General features: G+C 50.3%; 1 protein-coding gene across 1 annotated transcript in view; it reads right to left on the bottom strand.

Moving 5' to 3' along the window:
• Nucleotides 1–15,564, bottom strand: part of Pmfbp1 (polyamine modulated factor 1 binding protein 1) — a 41,627-nt gene that overhangs the window by 2,013 nt on the left and 24,050 nt on the right. Inside the window, exons 7-18 of the mRNA XM_041650327.1 lie at nt 14,611–14,737; nt 14,368–14,525; nt 12,886–13,126; nt 10,226–10,415; nt 9,944–10,097; nt 8,829–8,996; nt 8,440–8,577; nt 4,143–4,307; nt 3,456–3,623; nt 3,004–3,171; nt 2,003–2,103; nt 1,493–1,567 (exon numbers count right to left, since the gene is read on the bottom strand). Coding sequence (XP_041506261.1) covers nt 1,493–1,567; nt 2,003–2,103; nt 3,004–3,171; nt 3,456–3,623; nt 4,143–4,307; nt 8,440–8,577; nt 8,829–8,996; nt 9,944–10,097; nt 10,226–10,415; nt 12,886–13,126; nt 14,368–14,525; nt 14,611–14,737 — 1,853 coding nt within the window. The remainder of the gene's footprint in view (nt 1–1,492; nt 1,568–2,002; nt 2,104–3,003; nt 3,172–3,455; nt 3,624–4,142; nt 4,308–8,439; nt 8,578–8,828; nt 8,997–9,943; nt 10,098–10,225; nt 10,416–12,885; nt 13,127–14,367; nt 14,526–14,610; nt 14,738–15,564) is intronic.

Genomic DNA, 15,564 nt, shown 5'->3' with positions numbered 1-15,564 from the left:
TAAAGGATGGTTTTCCTCAGATAAGACCAAGGAAGTTCAAGAATGAGCATCTGGTGAGACGGCTCTTTCTGGCACTTGATAAACTATAAGGAAAAGCTTGGAGTTACCTGTTACTTTATAATTTTTTTGGCCATCCTAGGGATTGAGCCTAGGGCCTTGCTCAAACCATGTGAGTATTCCACCACTGGACCATATCCCTAACCTTTTTCTTCCAGTTTACATTCTTTGAGACAGGGTCTCATCAAATTGCCCAGGCTGGCCTTGAACTAGATCTATAGCCCAGGCAGGCCTTGAACTTATGGTGGTCTGTGCTACTGGGTATGGGCTTTCAAGGTTATGACAACTATTTTTTTTTTTTAGTTAATTATTTTCATAGAACATTTTATTTTTCCATTAGAAAGAATCATGGTCCATTTTTGGAAGCAATCATGTGACGGGTTGGATCCTCAGCCTCTTCTGGTCACATCCTTCACCCACTTTCTCTGGAGATCCGGCCTCTTCCCCTGGGGTCCCCCAGTCCACGTGCCTCTGGGCTGGAGGCCAGGTCTGCTATGGCCTCCATTCCCTGGCTCTCTGTCCCTCGCTATGTCAGCGTATCTTCTGTCTTGTACATCCTGCACAGCCCAGCCTGCTCCGGGTCTGGGTTTCTTGTTCTCCACGTGACAGTTCTGTTCTCTCCTTCAACTCCTGATCCAGCATAAGGTCAAAGCCCAGGGCAGAGCTGGCTCCTGGGAGCCACACCTGGATGCCAGGCGTGCAGAGACACTGACATCCTCAGTCTTCTCAGCAAAGTTTGAGGTGACGGCTGCTTGGCCAACGTTATCACAAGCAAGCCCTCTCCAGACCCTCCTAGAATGCCAAACTTGGCAGCTTCTGTGTCCCTGGAAAAAGCTTGGGGAAACACCGTCCTAGGCCCTGGCTAAAAGATTGTACCTTTGGACAGCCCTTTCTTCACCTCTGTTCTCTGACTTCCTGTAGTCCCAGGCCTCACTCTCAGTGGGCAGACCTTTGCCCAGGTGGTGAAGCGGGATCACGAGGGAGAGTGGAGCTCTTGAGAACAGGAGCCCCAGGTTCCTGGGGACCAGGTGAAGCAGAGGAACCCTTAACCTGGACTTCCCACCCCAAACTTCCACAGAGAGCCATGGTTTCTGTGCTCCTTCATTCACGGACCTCAGCTATAGCCGCTTAGTCCCTACCCACAGCCTGCCGGCCTGCCAGCCTGTGCCCACTCCTGTCTCAATGCTCTCGGCCTCTGAAAACCACAGGTGCGTGGGGGAAGGAGGTGGGAGGTTTCATCACCTCACTGGGTGGCTGTTGAGGGAGAGAATGATGGTCCAGCGCAGTCACGTGACATACCAGTGCTGCATAGGAACGGTTTCAGGTCTCAGGGTCCTTCCAGATGGTTCTGTTGTTCTAGGGGCTAGTCCCCATACAGAATGTAAGTCGGCCAGGGGTGGTCCCAAGAGGCAACAATGCTGGGAGGACAACTTACTCCTTTTCTCCAGTCAGCTTGGCGATGTATTTCACCTGTTCTCGCAGCTTGTTTCCCAGCTTCTCATTGGCAATCCTGTAACAAAACACACAGGGGAAGAATGGCTCTTCCCTAGATGGGTGAGAAGTTGACCGATGGGCACCGGTCCTTCTCAGCAAGGGTTTCTGCTTGTTTCTTGGCCCCCATCATTTTGTCCCTGAGCCTTGTGAGTCCTTGTCAGCTGAAGACTCCCATTCAGACGATTTCAAAGGAATGGGTTCAAGGTATCCACGCGAGGATGGATCCCAGCTTGGGTAGAGGAAGCGTATAGCTCAGTGAAGCACACCTTGCCTCTGATGTGGCTCTGTCCCTGTGTGGCAGGCTTTGCAAACCTGCCTGGAGGGGTGTGACCCCTCTGATTCCCAACCCTTGTGTGTGGTGAGTTCTTGGGCAGGCACGCGTGGTTTAGTCACTGTGGTTCTCAGTTCAGCCCGGCCTGGGGACCCCCCTACTGTTGTGGGTGACACTCACTTCTGCTCCTTTGCCCACTGCTCCATGTTGCACATAATCTGGTCATTGTCCCAGTGGAGCCTGCAGGTGTCTTTGATTGTCCTCGGGGGCAGGCAGCATGGCTTTGCATACAAGAAGAAAATGAGACTGGAAGGGATGGGGACACCCACGGCTACCTCCCTCCCCGAAATCTGGATTTTTCTTTCTGAAAGAAAAAATAAAATCAACTCTGCTGCCCAATTTGAGGCCAGAGTTGCCACGTACAGGACCTTCCTTCCACACAGCGGTGACACGCCTGAGGGGCGCCATTCATCACAGACATGGTAGATCCGTACGCTCACCATGGCGGTTCTCAAACTAATGGTAGTGAAGTGACTTGTTTTAAAACAGTATTCTGAGCTGATGTCACCACAAAGGGAGGAATTGGGGGAAAAATGAGATGCTTCTTTTTAATTTGAACAAGGGCTCTGTGGCTACCCTAAGTCTCAAGCCTTCATGCCATGAATGGCACTTCTTGGGATGCTGGAAGTGGGGGCATATCTTAAAGACTGCTTAACACATTGGATGACAAAACCTAGCAGGATGTGCCCAGGAGAGGGAGGGCTCTAGGGCTTGTGAGTGGCAGCTGAGGGACCTGACTAAGTCTTGCTGAGAGTCTTGTTCAATATCTATCAACAAAACCACAGGAAAGCGGGGCGGTGGTGGCGCATGCCTTTAATCCCAGCACTCGGGAGGCAGAGGCAGGCGGATCTCTGTGAGTTCGAGACCAGCCTGGTCTACAAGAGCTAGTTCCAGGACAGGCTTCAAAACCACAGAGAAACCCTGTCTCGAAAAACCAAAAAAAAAAAAAAAAAAAAAAAAAAACCCACAGGAAAATAGGTGAGTTGAGAGGTAGCTGGAAGTATCCGGCTTCTGCTTCCTGCAGAATATGTGTGTGTGTGTGTGTCTTGTTCCTGGCATCCCCAACGACTCCCCAGTCTGGAGGGGTGGAGAGCAAGTGACAGGGTCCAAACAGTGCCCACCTCCTTCTCATCTGCAAGGAGGTTCTCTTTCAGGGTGGCCATTTCTTCCTGGAATTCCCGGAGCTGCGTCTCCTTAGCGGCCAGCATCTTGAGGTCACTCTGATGCTGCTTCTGCCACTGCAACACCTGGTTGCTCATCTCTTCCAGTTTCTTATCAAAGGTGTGCACCTGCCCGGGAGTGCAAAGTGAGGGAGTGGGCAGGGGCGGGCTCAGGCAAGGTGGAGGGTACCCTCTCCACTGGAAGTGTGGTTTGGAGGGTCTGTACCTTTTATTTCCAGTGACCAGCAGAGGGCGCCCCTGCTCCGACCTTCTGGCCTGCCTGTCATTCCAGAAGCCGAGGTGGAGTGAACCTCTCAGCCAAAGGGTATGGTTGGGCGCTAAATAATTCTGCGTGCTAAAGGTGACCTTGTGGACCTCTAAGAGGAAGACAGCCTGAGCCCCCAGCCTCTCACCTCTAGCTCACTCTGCTGGTGGAAGCCCTGTAGCTTTTTTAACTCCACGTTGAGCTTTTTCATCCTTTCCTCATAAGCCATGATTTCATCTTCCAGCTGCGCCTTCCTCTCTTGGGTCTGTTGCAAGTTGCGCTGCAGGCTCTTTGTCTCAGCGGTCGCATGAGTGAGCTTCCAGCAAAGACAGAGTGCATTAGAGCGGCCACCAGGGCCCTTGACCTTCGCTGCCAAGTCTTTAGTGCAGAAGGTTCCAGGCCCTCCCCGTCCTCTGCCCACGATGGTGCTGGTGTTCCAAAGGGGTGGGGGGAGACAAAGGTTGGCTTTCTGCACTACTCTCCTGGGTTTTTATTCCCCTCTTCCAGTTCCTTTCTTTCTACATGTATCTACTGATCTACAGAGGATGCATGGATTTCCCCAACAACCCAGGCTTTGGGACAAACCCTGTCCCCGAATCACTCATGAGTGGGATGACTTGTTAGACAATGCCATCTCTGCCACCTCACAACCAATACAAGGACAGCAGCATACAATGCAAAGAGGAAGGAAGTCTTCATTGTGCAGACACCCCTATCTAGGCAAGGGTTGAGAAGCCCTGAGGGTTGCCAGTCTTGTAAGGAATCGGCTTCTGCCCACTCAGAGTCCCTAAATTTCTTGGACTACTTCCTGGGTGAAGAGTGGGTGTGGCCTCACCTTCTCCAGGGCTTGTGTCAGGTCATCTTGGCAGACGCCCGACTTCCGCAAAACCTCTTCGTAGGTTTCTTTGCTGACCATGTTCTGGAGGTAGTTCTTTTCTTTCTGGATAGCTGAGTCCAGCTGTGTCTGCAGAATCATGATGGAGTCTTTCTGGCGGGCTATCTTTAGGGAACAAGAGCATCACTGTCAAGGCTGTTCCCGGCCACAGATGTGTGACTGTATGCAGGAAGTAGACAAGAGCTGGGCTCTCTGCCATAAGCGCCTGGGCATCTGTGTTTGTACTCATATCTTCATCTCACTGTGAGGAAATGCAGAGCTCTTCCTGAGCGTCCCTGTATCTTTCTAGCCACGTTTCGCTTTCTGGGTACCATGTCTCCAATAGCAGCACTGGAACATGCTAACTTCACGGAATATGTTTCACAGATACAAAGATGTCAGTCTGGGCCAGGGAGGTAGCCCAGTCCACACAGAGCTTGTGAGGACTTGAGTTAGGTTCCTAGAACCTACTTAAGAAAGATGAGTCTCGGAGCTGGAGAAATAGCTCAGTGGTTAAGAGTACTGGCTGCTCTTTCGGGAGACCTGGGTTCAATTCCCATTACTCACATGGTCATCTATAACCATCTGTAACTCCAGTCCTGGGAGATCTGATATCTTCTCCTGGCCTCCACAGGCATTGCATACATGTGGTACATAGACATACATGTAGGTAAACCATACATACATATACATAGGCTTAAAAAAAAAGATGCTGGGCATGGCAGTGTGCTCTTACAATTAACCCCAGTGCCAGAGAGGTAGAGACAGGTGCATCTCCGGGACGCAAAGCAGACTAGCCTATTTGGTGATCTTTAAACCACTGGGGGACCCTGTCTCAGAAAGAGAACTAGAGACAGACAACCCCTGAGGAGTAGAGCTGAAAGCTGTCCTTTGGTCTCCACATGGACGCATCCCCACGACCATGGACACATGTGTGCACCTGTACACACACTAGAACCAACACCAGGCTGATGGATACGATACAGCATTGTAGAGAGCTGTGTGGAGCTGCACCTGATGGTGCTGGCTCCCGCCCTCCGCGATCCCAAAAGCGAGTGCTCTCTGTGATAATCAGCTCCGAATATTGGCTAAGGCCTGACTTATGCTATTATCACGCAATGATTGTCAGCTGCTTGCATATGCATGAACCTATGGGCAGTGCCCACCTGGCAATCCGGGGTTGGCGGGGTTGGCGGCCTGTGCCTTTTTAAGGGCGGGGAGAGGTTTGCCCTGAGAGAGAGAGAGAAAAAAAAAAAGAGAGACAAGGTCCTGAATAAACTGCTAGCAGGAAGAGCTCCGGTGTGTCGCGTCATCCTTGCGTGTCGGGTCGAGGCGGGCAGGTCTCTGACCCAGCCCTGTGTGCGCTCTACAGAGGAAGTCACCTCTTTCTCCTGTTGCTGTCCCGTCGGGCACAACACACAGCAGCCACACAACAGTCATAGAAGAAATGTTAAGTCAGTGGTGGAATGTAAAGTTACATGGTCTGTTTAGAGATTCAAATTGTGTGGTTCAAGGGGCTCTGCTGCACTCAACTCAGGCAGCAGTGTGTTTAAAACAACTCTGCGTCTTAGCCTCGGCAGTGAGCGTACTGGGTGGTTAAAGGCAGTGGAGATGCGGTCACAAATCCTGCTTGCGGTCCAGGTTCTGCCACTTATTTCTCGCGCCTCAGGCCTTTCTCCACAGACCGGGAACCTCTGAGGTTCTTTCACACAGCGTTGGCGATGGCCAGATGAGGCGATGCCTGTGGAGAGGCTTTGCGCTGGGTGCCTGCATACGGTTGGGAACCATGAGGAGTAAAGTGAGGCTTCTCCTTGTAGATCTGAAGCCTGGGACAGAGATCTGTTTCTAAGTCTGGAAGCGGAAGGATAACCTTCAGAATGTGTGGCCTCTAAGCCATCCTCGATTCCTTGCTTCTTCCCACAGTCAGTACTTCAGCCAGTCTTCCCCAGAGACAACCTAATAACCTGCACATCCTCCCAGGTGGTCTCCTCACATCTACGATTACCCCTCCCCCGGCCCATGTTCACACACTAGTCAGAGTCTCATGTGTCTTGTCTCTGAGGAAATTCTGTCAGTAGCCTTTCATTGTTCTTTAAATCCAACTCAGTTTTAACAGAGGCCGTGAAGTCTTCCTCTACTTACCTCTCCAGCCCTTATCCTATACCAATGGTTTTTATCAATAGATTCCAGTGGCACTGGTTTGATTTCACTCCCGAGATTACTTTAAGGATGTATTTAACAGAGAGGTACATGATACACAACCAGGACTCAAACTAGAAACACAGAGATGAGCCAAAATTATGATTACGTTTTACCATTGTATGATGGAGAAAGATGGCATTATTATTTTAACAGAAAAAAAAAAACCCTTAGGCTCCTGTTGGAATTCAACACCTTGTACTGAACTGACAAACCTCTTAGTACCTGAAAAACTGAAGGAACTAGAGATAGAGGTAGAAGAAGCCCAGAGGGCACATTGTGCTGAAGCAGACACATTACATTAACAGTAAAGAACAAGACGTGTACTACCGCAGCTGTCCATCCTCATACTGGAGATACTGTCCAATGTGACAAAGCAAGAAAAATAAAACGAGGATAGATATTACAAAGAAACATTTAGGAACCTTGTTATTTACAAATGACTTATATACTAAAAATAACCCATAAACTCCAGGAGTTTGAGGATAGTTTGCACTCTATAGTGAGACCCTGACTCAAAGTTCACAAGCCCAGCATGTAAAAGGCCTGGGGCTTGATCCCTAACACTGTATACACACACGCATACACAAACACACACTTCGTGAAAATAAACTGAGAAACTATTACAACTTATAAGTAAAATTACTAAGATGTTCAAACAGAAAATTAATATATTCGAATGGATGAGGTTCTGCATTAATATTAAAAATAATAAAATACAGTGGGAATGTGATATAATCAAATAAATGGGAAAGTTTTCTATCTATTTCTTTATCTTCAAATAGCAAAAAATTGAAAATAAAATATGGAATATTGGCTAAAGGAAGCACATGTTCAGAAAGCAAACCTCAGCCTTTTTCTAATAGCTATTTCAATTGATTCAGTGTGTATGGGAAATGCTTTTTAAAAAGTTGAACATTAAAAAGTTGAATATGTTTACACTCTAAAAAAAACAACAAAAAAACCAAATCTTTCTTACTATCTGGGCAAAGGAATTCCAGTATTGGTGCTCTTGCTTCTAAATCAACACGGCTAATTTCTGCCACCAGGCTCATACAGAACACTTAACAGCGTTCCGTTGGGTTCTCAGGGAGCGGAATGACTGAGACCTCACGGTTCCCCACTCCAGGGGACAAAACTCCGAGAAGACCAGTACTCGAGACCTGTGCCGTCTGAACTTAAAATTAGTCAATATTAATTAAAAGTACAAAGTCAGTTAGTTCCTCAGCTCTCAGTGGCAAGATGTCCCCAGTGGTCAGCTCAGAGCTGTCATTTGTCTGCGACCACAGCGGGGCCCAGAGTGCTGTTGGGAAAGCTCATCTTAAGCTTTGAATAGTCATAGGATTTCAGATCTTTTTGTATTATGAAAGATTAAGGGGTGCCTGGGTTTTCATTTGTAGCTCAAGAGACTTGTCTTCTAAGCACTATATATTTTCTTGTCCAGAAAGGCATAATATATTCCACTGGGGCAAGCATCACGGTTTGTGCTGGAAAAAAAGGACAGGCTTTAGAGTTGGATGATCCAGGTTCAAACACTGGTTCGTCCGGCCGCTTACTAATTAGTGGCCCTGGGATTCGGCCTTTCTTCCCTTTGTAAATGGGGATCACAGTGACGTATACTTTGTTAAGAGGAAAGCAGAAGGAAGGTGTGTAAAGAGAATGGCTGAATTCCAGAGCGGTTCCTAGAATGTCCCAGCCCGGTGACTTTCATCTGCATAATGATGGACCGAAATGACCCTCTCCTAGCACCTTCTGTGACTTGCAATTAGTTTTGAGAATATTCCCTCTCAAGGGGTTCCAAACAATTAATTCACTCAGTTCTTTGTCTAATTTCTAATGCGGAAAGACTTGGCGGAACATTCCAGGAGTTTGGGGTGGGGGCTCCCCCAGTACGAAATGAAACCTGTTACTTAAGGAAGAAAAAGTTTTCCCCCTAGGGTCTGCAGCCATCTCCCACCCATTATAGGACAGAGACGAGCTGCAGGGCCTCAGGCGTGCACAGGCAGCCAAGCCTGAGATGCGAAGTCAGGGCCCTTCTTTGGGGTTGCTGTCTACTCACCTCTACGTTGAGCTCCTGGATGACTTTCTGGGAGTTGTTGTATTTGTTGATGGTGGACTCCAGGTGTGAGGAACAGGAACTGAGCTCCGTCTGCAGATTCTCCTTCTCTTCCTCCAGCTTCCTCACCCGCTCTTTGGCCTGCTCTCCCATTAAACAGTGAAGCCCACCCCCACCGCCAGAGCAGGGGGTTAACTTGAGCCTCTTGTCCTTCCTCCTCCTCCTCCTCCTCCTCCTCCTCCTCCTCCTCCTCCTCTTCCTCCTCCTCAGGCCTCTTCACCCTCCCCACTGTCTGTCTCCCTTCTCTCCCTCCTCTCCTGAGCCCCCAGGCTGCCTTTCACCTTCTCGGCTCCGGATTCACAGCACGAGCTCTCCAGGTCCCACCCTCTTACCATCTTTTCTTTCTTTTTTGCTTCCTGTCTCAGAGCCTCAATTTCTCCCTCCAGGGCCTTTTCCTGTTCCTTGCTCCTTTTCAGTTGTTCCCGTTTCTCCTCCAGCAACCCTTTTATCTCCTGAAGTTCCTCTTCCAGCTTGTTCTTGGTGTTTGTTAGCTCTCTTTGCTGAGGGGGGGAGGAAAAAGGCCAGGCTGCAAGACAATCCTACCCTACTATACAGTGGGAAAAGAAATCCAGACAGTTCTACCCAGGAAGGGTGGAAACAAACATGAGGGTTATTTCTTAGCACCCCCACCCCCCAGCACACTCGGGGGGGAATGTTTGCTCTAATACTCTGTTTAATTCTTTAACTAAACCAATGTATGGACCCAGTTCCTATAATGTCGACTTTCTTGCCCTCTAGGCCAACTCTTCACATAAAAACCTCTTGGAATAAAGTAAATCCGTGAGAGATCAAAGACTGTCAACGGATGGACAAGGATGGCCCCTCGGTCTTCAGAAGAGCAGTAGAGGCTGGGGACACAGGCCAGTGGGCAAGCATTGACTGCAAACAAACACATGAATGAACCAACAGCGGTTTGAAGGAGAATGTCCCTCATAGGCTCCTGCATTTGAACACCTCGTCCCCAGTAGTTGGCACTGTTTGGGGTGGGGTGGAGGTTAGGAGGTGTGGCCTTGCTGAGGGGAGTATGTCACTAGTGACCGAGCTTTAAGAATTTAAGGCCTTGTCCTAATCCTGCTTTGGGCTTATGGTTCAAGATATAACTTCACAGCATCCTGTTCTAGCCGGCATGCCTGCCAATGCCCGCCCCTGCCCCTCTGATGGACTCGAACCCTCTGCAAGGTAAGCCCAAATAAACTCTTTCTTCTCTAGGTTTCCTTGGTTGTGGTGTTTTATTGTAGCAATAGAGAAGCAAGTAATACAACAACTTATATTGTCCTCTGGGTGTTTTTAAGCCTAATCCTTGAACATGCTTATGACCGGTCATGGGAACTGGTCCTGAGTGGCTGGTGTAACAGTCTATCACAAGTTCTGGGAAGTTAATAGAGACTGGTCTCCTTGGCCTCAGGCAGGCCAGATAGCGGTAGTAGCTGTCTGCGCACTCTCTTACCTTTTGTTCAGCGATTTTGGCGGCTTCCATCAAGTCGCTTATTCTTTGTTCACTCTCGTTTAGCGTCTTCTTGAGCAGCATCTTCTCATTGTCGGAATTTGTCAGCCGCCGCTGGCTCTCGTAGAGTTCCGAGGTCAGCTCCTCTATCCGTTTCCTGAGCAGGGTGAGCACAGGACCAGCTTCAGGGCCTGTGTTGATGAATTGCGGAGACAGTCCCTCCCTGGGGACTATCTCACTCTGGGCCGCTGCCAACCTGGGGTCCAGGGATGGGGCTGGGGGTACCTGTTGCCTACTCTCTCCTTTTCAGCTGCTTCAGCCTCCTCTTGCAGCTTCTGCAGCTGACCCTGCAGATCCTTGATGATGTCCGCCTTCTTCTTGTCCAGGAGAAGGCAGTTCTCGATTTTCCGATGAGCGTCCTCTAGGTTGCTACCAGCCTGCTGTGCTTCCTCCTTACACTGGGCGAGGTTCTGATCTGAAGAAGCCAAGGAGGGTTCCATGTGATAGGCAGCCCATGGGACTCTCAGTCAGGACTCACTAGAGACTAAGCCTTTTATTCTGTGACAGTCTTCCGTTCCTAGCCTGCCCTTGCCTCTCCCAATGCCAGCATAAGTCTGAAGGAGCTCTGTCTTTAACTGCCCTTCAGCCTTGGATTCCTTCCTGGCTAAAATTAAATAAATTGGTAGCAATCATTCAGCACCTCTGACTAATTCTGTCATTAGGGACAAATCCCAGTCCTCAAGGAGTTTAGTCTGGTGAACTCTATGATTACCCATCCATTATAGAGAACACTGAAATGTTATTGATTGATTTATGTTTTGGTGCCGGGGACCAAGCACAGGCAAAGCACATGCTCTACCACCAAGCTCCATCCTGGCCTGAGAAATGCTGCAGTGCCGAGCTTATGCTGCCCACAAACTCAGCCATGAGAGCTGTGGGTGGACTTGTGAAGACAGGGAGAAGCTGACACAGCCTTAGAAGGAGGAGGAATGTGTTTCGGGGAGGGCTCATTGGAACAGATGTGCAGGGGCAACGTGGAAAGAGCATGTGGGTGAAGGATGGGAGGAGGTGAGCTGAGTTGGGATGGAAAGTGGGGGATGGTAGGCTGCAGCTGAGCAAGAAGGTGGATCAGAGAGGGCGCAGAAGGTTGACAGCATGGGAGGAAATGTTTAGACTTGAAGCAGTAAGCGGAGACCCATGTAAGGGAAAGAGAACATTGGGAAAACCACGATGCAATTTGGATATGGTGGTGTATTTTGGAGGCAGAAACAGGAAGTGCTCCACGGGATCCACCTGGTGTACGTAGTGAGTTCCAGACCAGCCAGAGCTACACTGTCTCAAACAAAAACATCCAATCAGAGACGACCTCCAGTGGTAGCCTTTCATCCCCCTGCCTCCACTGAGGGAAGACACCGACACCCTGCTGTCATTAGGGGGGATCATTTTGGTGGAGTGTGTCTCCTCACCCCACAGGCATTCTTTCAACTCTGTTCTCTCATCCCTTCCTTGAAGTGTCCTATTCTGGTATACCGAAAGAAAGATAGCATCACGGAAGAAGTGACCATACATCAGACATTTTGTAAAAAGAGACAGGAAGATTAAACACACACACACACACACACACACACACACACACACACACGCACTTCCATTTTGGGAAAAGCTGAGAGGATGATACGGAGGTGATGGAGGAAGGTCATTGGCTAATAAAGGAACTGTCTTGGCCCATTTTATTGGTTAGAAGATAGGTGGGAGGAGTAAACAGAACAGAACGCTGGGAGGAAGAGGAAGTGAGCTCAGACTCCACAGCTCTGCTCGCTGGAGCAGAGACACCATGCCCCGCTCCCGGGCAGACACACGCCATGAAGCTCTGACCCAGGATGGACTAGGCTAGAATCTTCCTGGTAAGACCGGTTCTCACAGATTATTAGAGATGGGTTGATCAGGATATCAGAATTAGCCAGTAAGGGCTAGAGCTAAAGGGCCAAGCAGTGTTTAAATGAATACAGTTTGTGTGTTGTTATTTTGGGCATAAGCCGAGCAGGCGGCTGGGGTGCTGGGAACGCAGCCCCGCCGCCCCCTATTACTACACGGAGGAATGAAGGAAGGCTGTTCTTCCAAGGCAGGAAGCTACCGAGGGGACTCTAAGGTAGCTACCGGAGGAGGAAGCTCACTGAGGAACCAGAACATGGGAGGGAGGAGAGGGGTGGGGACAGTGCTTGAGGGGTGGATGGCTGGTCAGAGCCCAGAGGAAAGGAAACAATTGTGAGGTCTGTGTTGGACTGAGGGCCCAAGTCTACAAAGCTGAGGACTGAGGGTGGGTGGCTAACGTCAGGACAGAGCCGGGAGAGAGGAGCCAAGCTGCCGATCTTCTTATATTGACCTCTTTAGAGTGGTGAACACAGTGGGTTTTAGTGAGCTCACGAAGCTGTGTAACTACCAGCCAAATTAAGGATATTATCATCATCCCTGAAGGAACCCTGCTGAAGAGACTGAACCCTGAGAAGAGATTGGTGAGCTGAGAAAGCCATCTCCTCAGAGAGGTGAGGACAAGTTCCCATCCCAGCATGGGCTACAGAACAGGCTGTGTTTGGAAGCAGAAAGGAGGGGGTGGGATTGAAAGACAGGGAAGGAAAAACCAAACGTGGGGTGAAGGGCCTGGAGAAGACAGAGTCAAAATATGGCTCCAGGAAGCCTCTCATGGGCCCCGTCCTCTCTGCTGTCTGCGTGGACTGGGGCATTCGTCTAAGGCCGCTGAGGGACTGATGGGAGCAGGAGGCTGTTAGCAGGGGCTTCGGAGAGGCTGTGAGTTTGGGGGCTCTGGAGAGTTGAGGGAACTGCTGGGATGGAGATGAAGTCAGGGAGTGTGGAGTAAGATGGCGGATGTGGCTCCTTGTGGAGACAGGGTTGGAAGTGTGGCTGGGCAGGGTAAGCCCGAGTCTCACCGGCCAGCTTTGCTTGCTCTTTGGTCTCCTCCAGAGTGTCCTTCAGTTTCTGGACCTCGGACCGCAGGGCCTCACAATCCACTTTGGATGTGCCCTGCCTGGCCTCTTGCAGATTTGCCTTGAGGTCTTTCATTGCGCGCTGCAGCTTCTCCAGCTCTGCCTCTTTCTCCATGAAGGTGTTCTGCACATGTGCCAGTTTCTTCTCCAGCTCATGCAGCCTCTCGTCCTTGTCTTGGAGCAACTGTGGATGTCAGAGGAAGGGATGCTGGGAGAGGCCTAAGCACTACAGCTGAGCCGCTGGCCTGCCCGGCTGGGATAGCCCAATTCTACCTGTGCCCTTTGCACCCATGATGGGTACCCTCAAGCTAGTGCCACTGCAGCAGCCAGAGAGGACCTTTCAGAGTGCAAGCCAGAGCTGTCTGTGTCCAAAACCCTCTGCTGGCTTTGACCTTACTTAGCAAAAGGCTCAAGTCTTTACAGCCCCATCTCAGGAGGCTCACGATCTGGTCCTACATCGACTACCTGTCTGGCCTGGTGTCCAGGAGCCCGGACCTGTCTCTCTTCAGCTCGCCTCCTACATCTGGAGGGTCTTGCTGTGCCCTCAGCCTGGACTGCTCTTCCTTAAGATCTCTGCCTTCAGCTTTCTCTGAGTGTTAGCCGTTAGACCGTGGGACCAGCCTGGTGGTTCTCGCACTGCCTTCAAATCTCTGCCCAGGGTCACCTGATCAGGGAGGCCGTTCACACAACCCAGTCACCAAGCTGTTTCAGGAATTTGTCCTTTTCCATCTCCACTCTATCAGGGTCACAGGTTATTTATGTCACCACCCCCTCCCCTGTGAGGATGGGGCTGCTGTGTGTTTTGTGGAATGTGTCTTAATGCGTAGAATGATGATTGGCATATCATTGGTACTCAAGAGTGCGGAATGCACACATCAAGGACAAAGCCGGGCGCCGATAGAATCCTTGCTTTTTGTTGCTCCCCTTTCTTTTCTTCTTTCCTTTCTTTTTGATCTTCGAGATAGGGTTTCTTTGTGTAACAGTCCTGGCTGTCCTGGAACTTGCTTTGCAGACCAGGTTGGCCTCGAACTCATTGAGATCTGCCTGCCTCTGCCTCCCAAGTGCTGGGATTAAAGACATGAGCCACCACTGCCCAGGAATGCTCCACTTTTCTAGATGTTTCTATTATGCCTGGTGGGCTTCGGCCTTATTTTAAAACAAGAGATTTTAATGCCTGTAAACCAACTGTTTTATCTTTAGTAGCACTGAGGAGAGTCCAGGGTTTGGATGGTGCTGCCCATAAAGGCTTACACTGGTTTGACCATCTTCCTGTTCTCGGCTCTGGTTCTAGGCTTTTCCAGGAACATGTCTCTAATAGCCACTGTAGACATCATGGGCTACAGCATGGCAGCCACAGTAGGCAGAGATGCTCTTGTCCAGACCCCCTTGACTGTTCCAACCGAGACCCAGGGAGTGCTAGCTCACCTTGTCCTTCTTCAGGGCCAGCTTCTGTGTCTCTGTATACTGCTGCTGCAGCTCCTGCATCCGGTGCTGCAGGATGGCAGTCTCCTTGTCCTTCCTCTCCATGTGGGCTGATGCCTCCTCCCGCAGCCCGTGTAGCTCCAGCTCCAGCTTCATCATGTCTGACGTGGGGAAGAAAACACCGCTTAGCCACCAGAGGCGGGGTGCCCTCCTGCTCCACAGCTGTGGCTCGTGGTCCCCCTTTACCCTTCATGATGTTCTTCTTCTGCTCTGACACGGCTTCCAGCTCCATGCGCAGGTCCTTGACGAGGTTCTGGTACTCCTCCACGTGCAGACACTGGCTGTCTTTCTGCTCCTGCAGGTGCTTCAGGATCTGAGGGTTGGAAGGCAGAAGAGTAGGGTGAGAGCACAAAGGAATCTCCCTCCCTCCCTCCCTCCCTCCCTCCCTCCCTCCCTCCCTCCCTAACTTCCTTCCTTCCTTCCCTCCCTCCCTCCCTAACTTCCTTCCTTCCTTCCCTCCCTCCCATCTTTCCTTCCTTCTTCCTCTCTTCCCTCCCTCCCTTTCTCCATTCCTCCTTCACTCCTATCTCCCTTCCTCCCTCCCTTCCATTTTTCCTTCCTTCTTCCCTTTTTCCCTCCCTCCCCCTCCCTCCCTCCCTCCTTTCCTCCCTCCCTCTCTTCTTCCCTTCTTCCCTCCTCTCTCCCTTTCTCTCTCCCTCCCTTTCTTCTTCCCTTCCTCTCTCCCTCCCTCCCTTCCTCTCTTCCTTCCTTCTTTCCTCCCTCTCTCCCTCTGTCCCTCCCTCCTCTTCTTGCTTCCCATTTGTTTACTGTGCATGTATACACATATGCACATGGGTGTTTGTATATGTGTATGTGTGCCTGAGTTCGATTTTGGGTGTCTTCCTCAATCATTCTCCACCTTATTTTTTGAGGCAGGGTCTCTCACTGAGCTTCACCCACTTGGCTAGACTGGCTTGCAGGATCAGCCTTTCTCCACCTTCCCAGCTCTGGGATCAAACATGTAACTCCATATCCGGTCATGTGAGTGCTAGGGATCAAACCCAGGCCCCCTCCCCACCAACATTCCTGTAAGTAACCCCAATACAACTCATTGGTTCACCAAGTTGGACTTTGGTGGTGTCTGTATTTGGCCTGTCGTGGGTTCCCTATCTGGGGTGAGTAGATGTATGTGTGTCTCCA

The sequence above is a fragment of the Microtus oregoni genome, unplaced genomic scaffold (assembly GCF_018167655.1).
Source record: "Microtus oregoni isolate MIOR12 unplaced genomic scaffold, Mior012 000004F_ref0000308, whole genome shotgun sequence".
In the NCBI taxonomy this organism is placed as follows: Eukaryota; Metazoa; Chordata; class Mammalia; order Rodentia; family Cricetidae; genus Microtus; species Microtus oregoni.
Note: the sequence above shows the minus strand (reverse complement) of the source record. Positions and strands in the feature narration are given on the sequence as shown.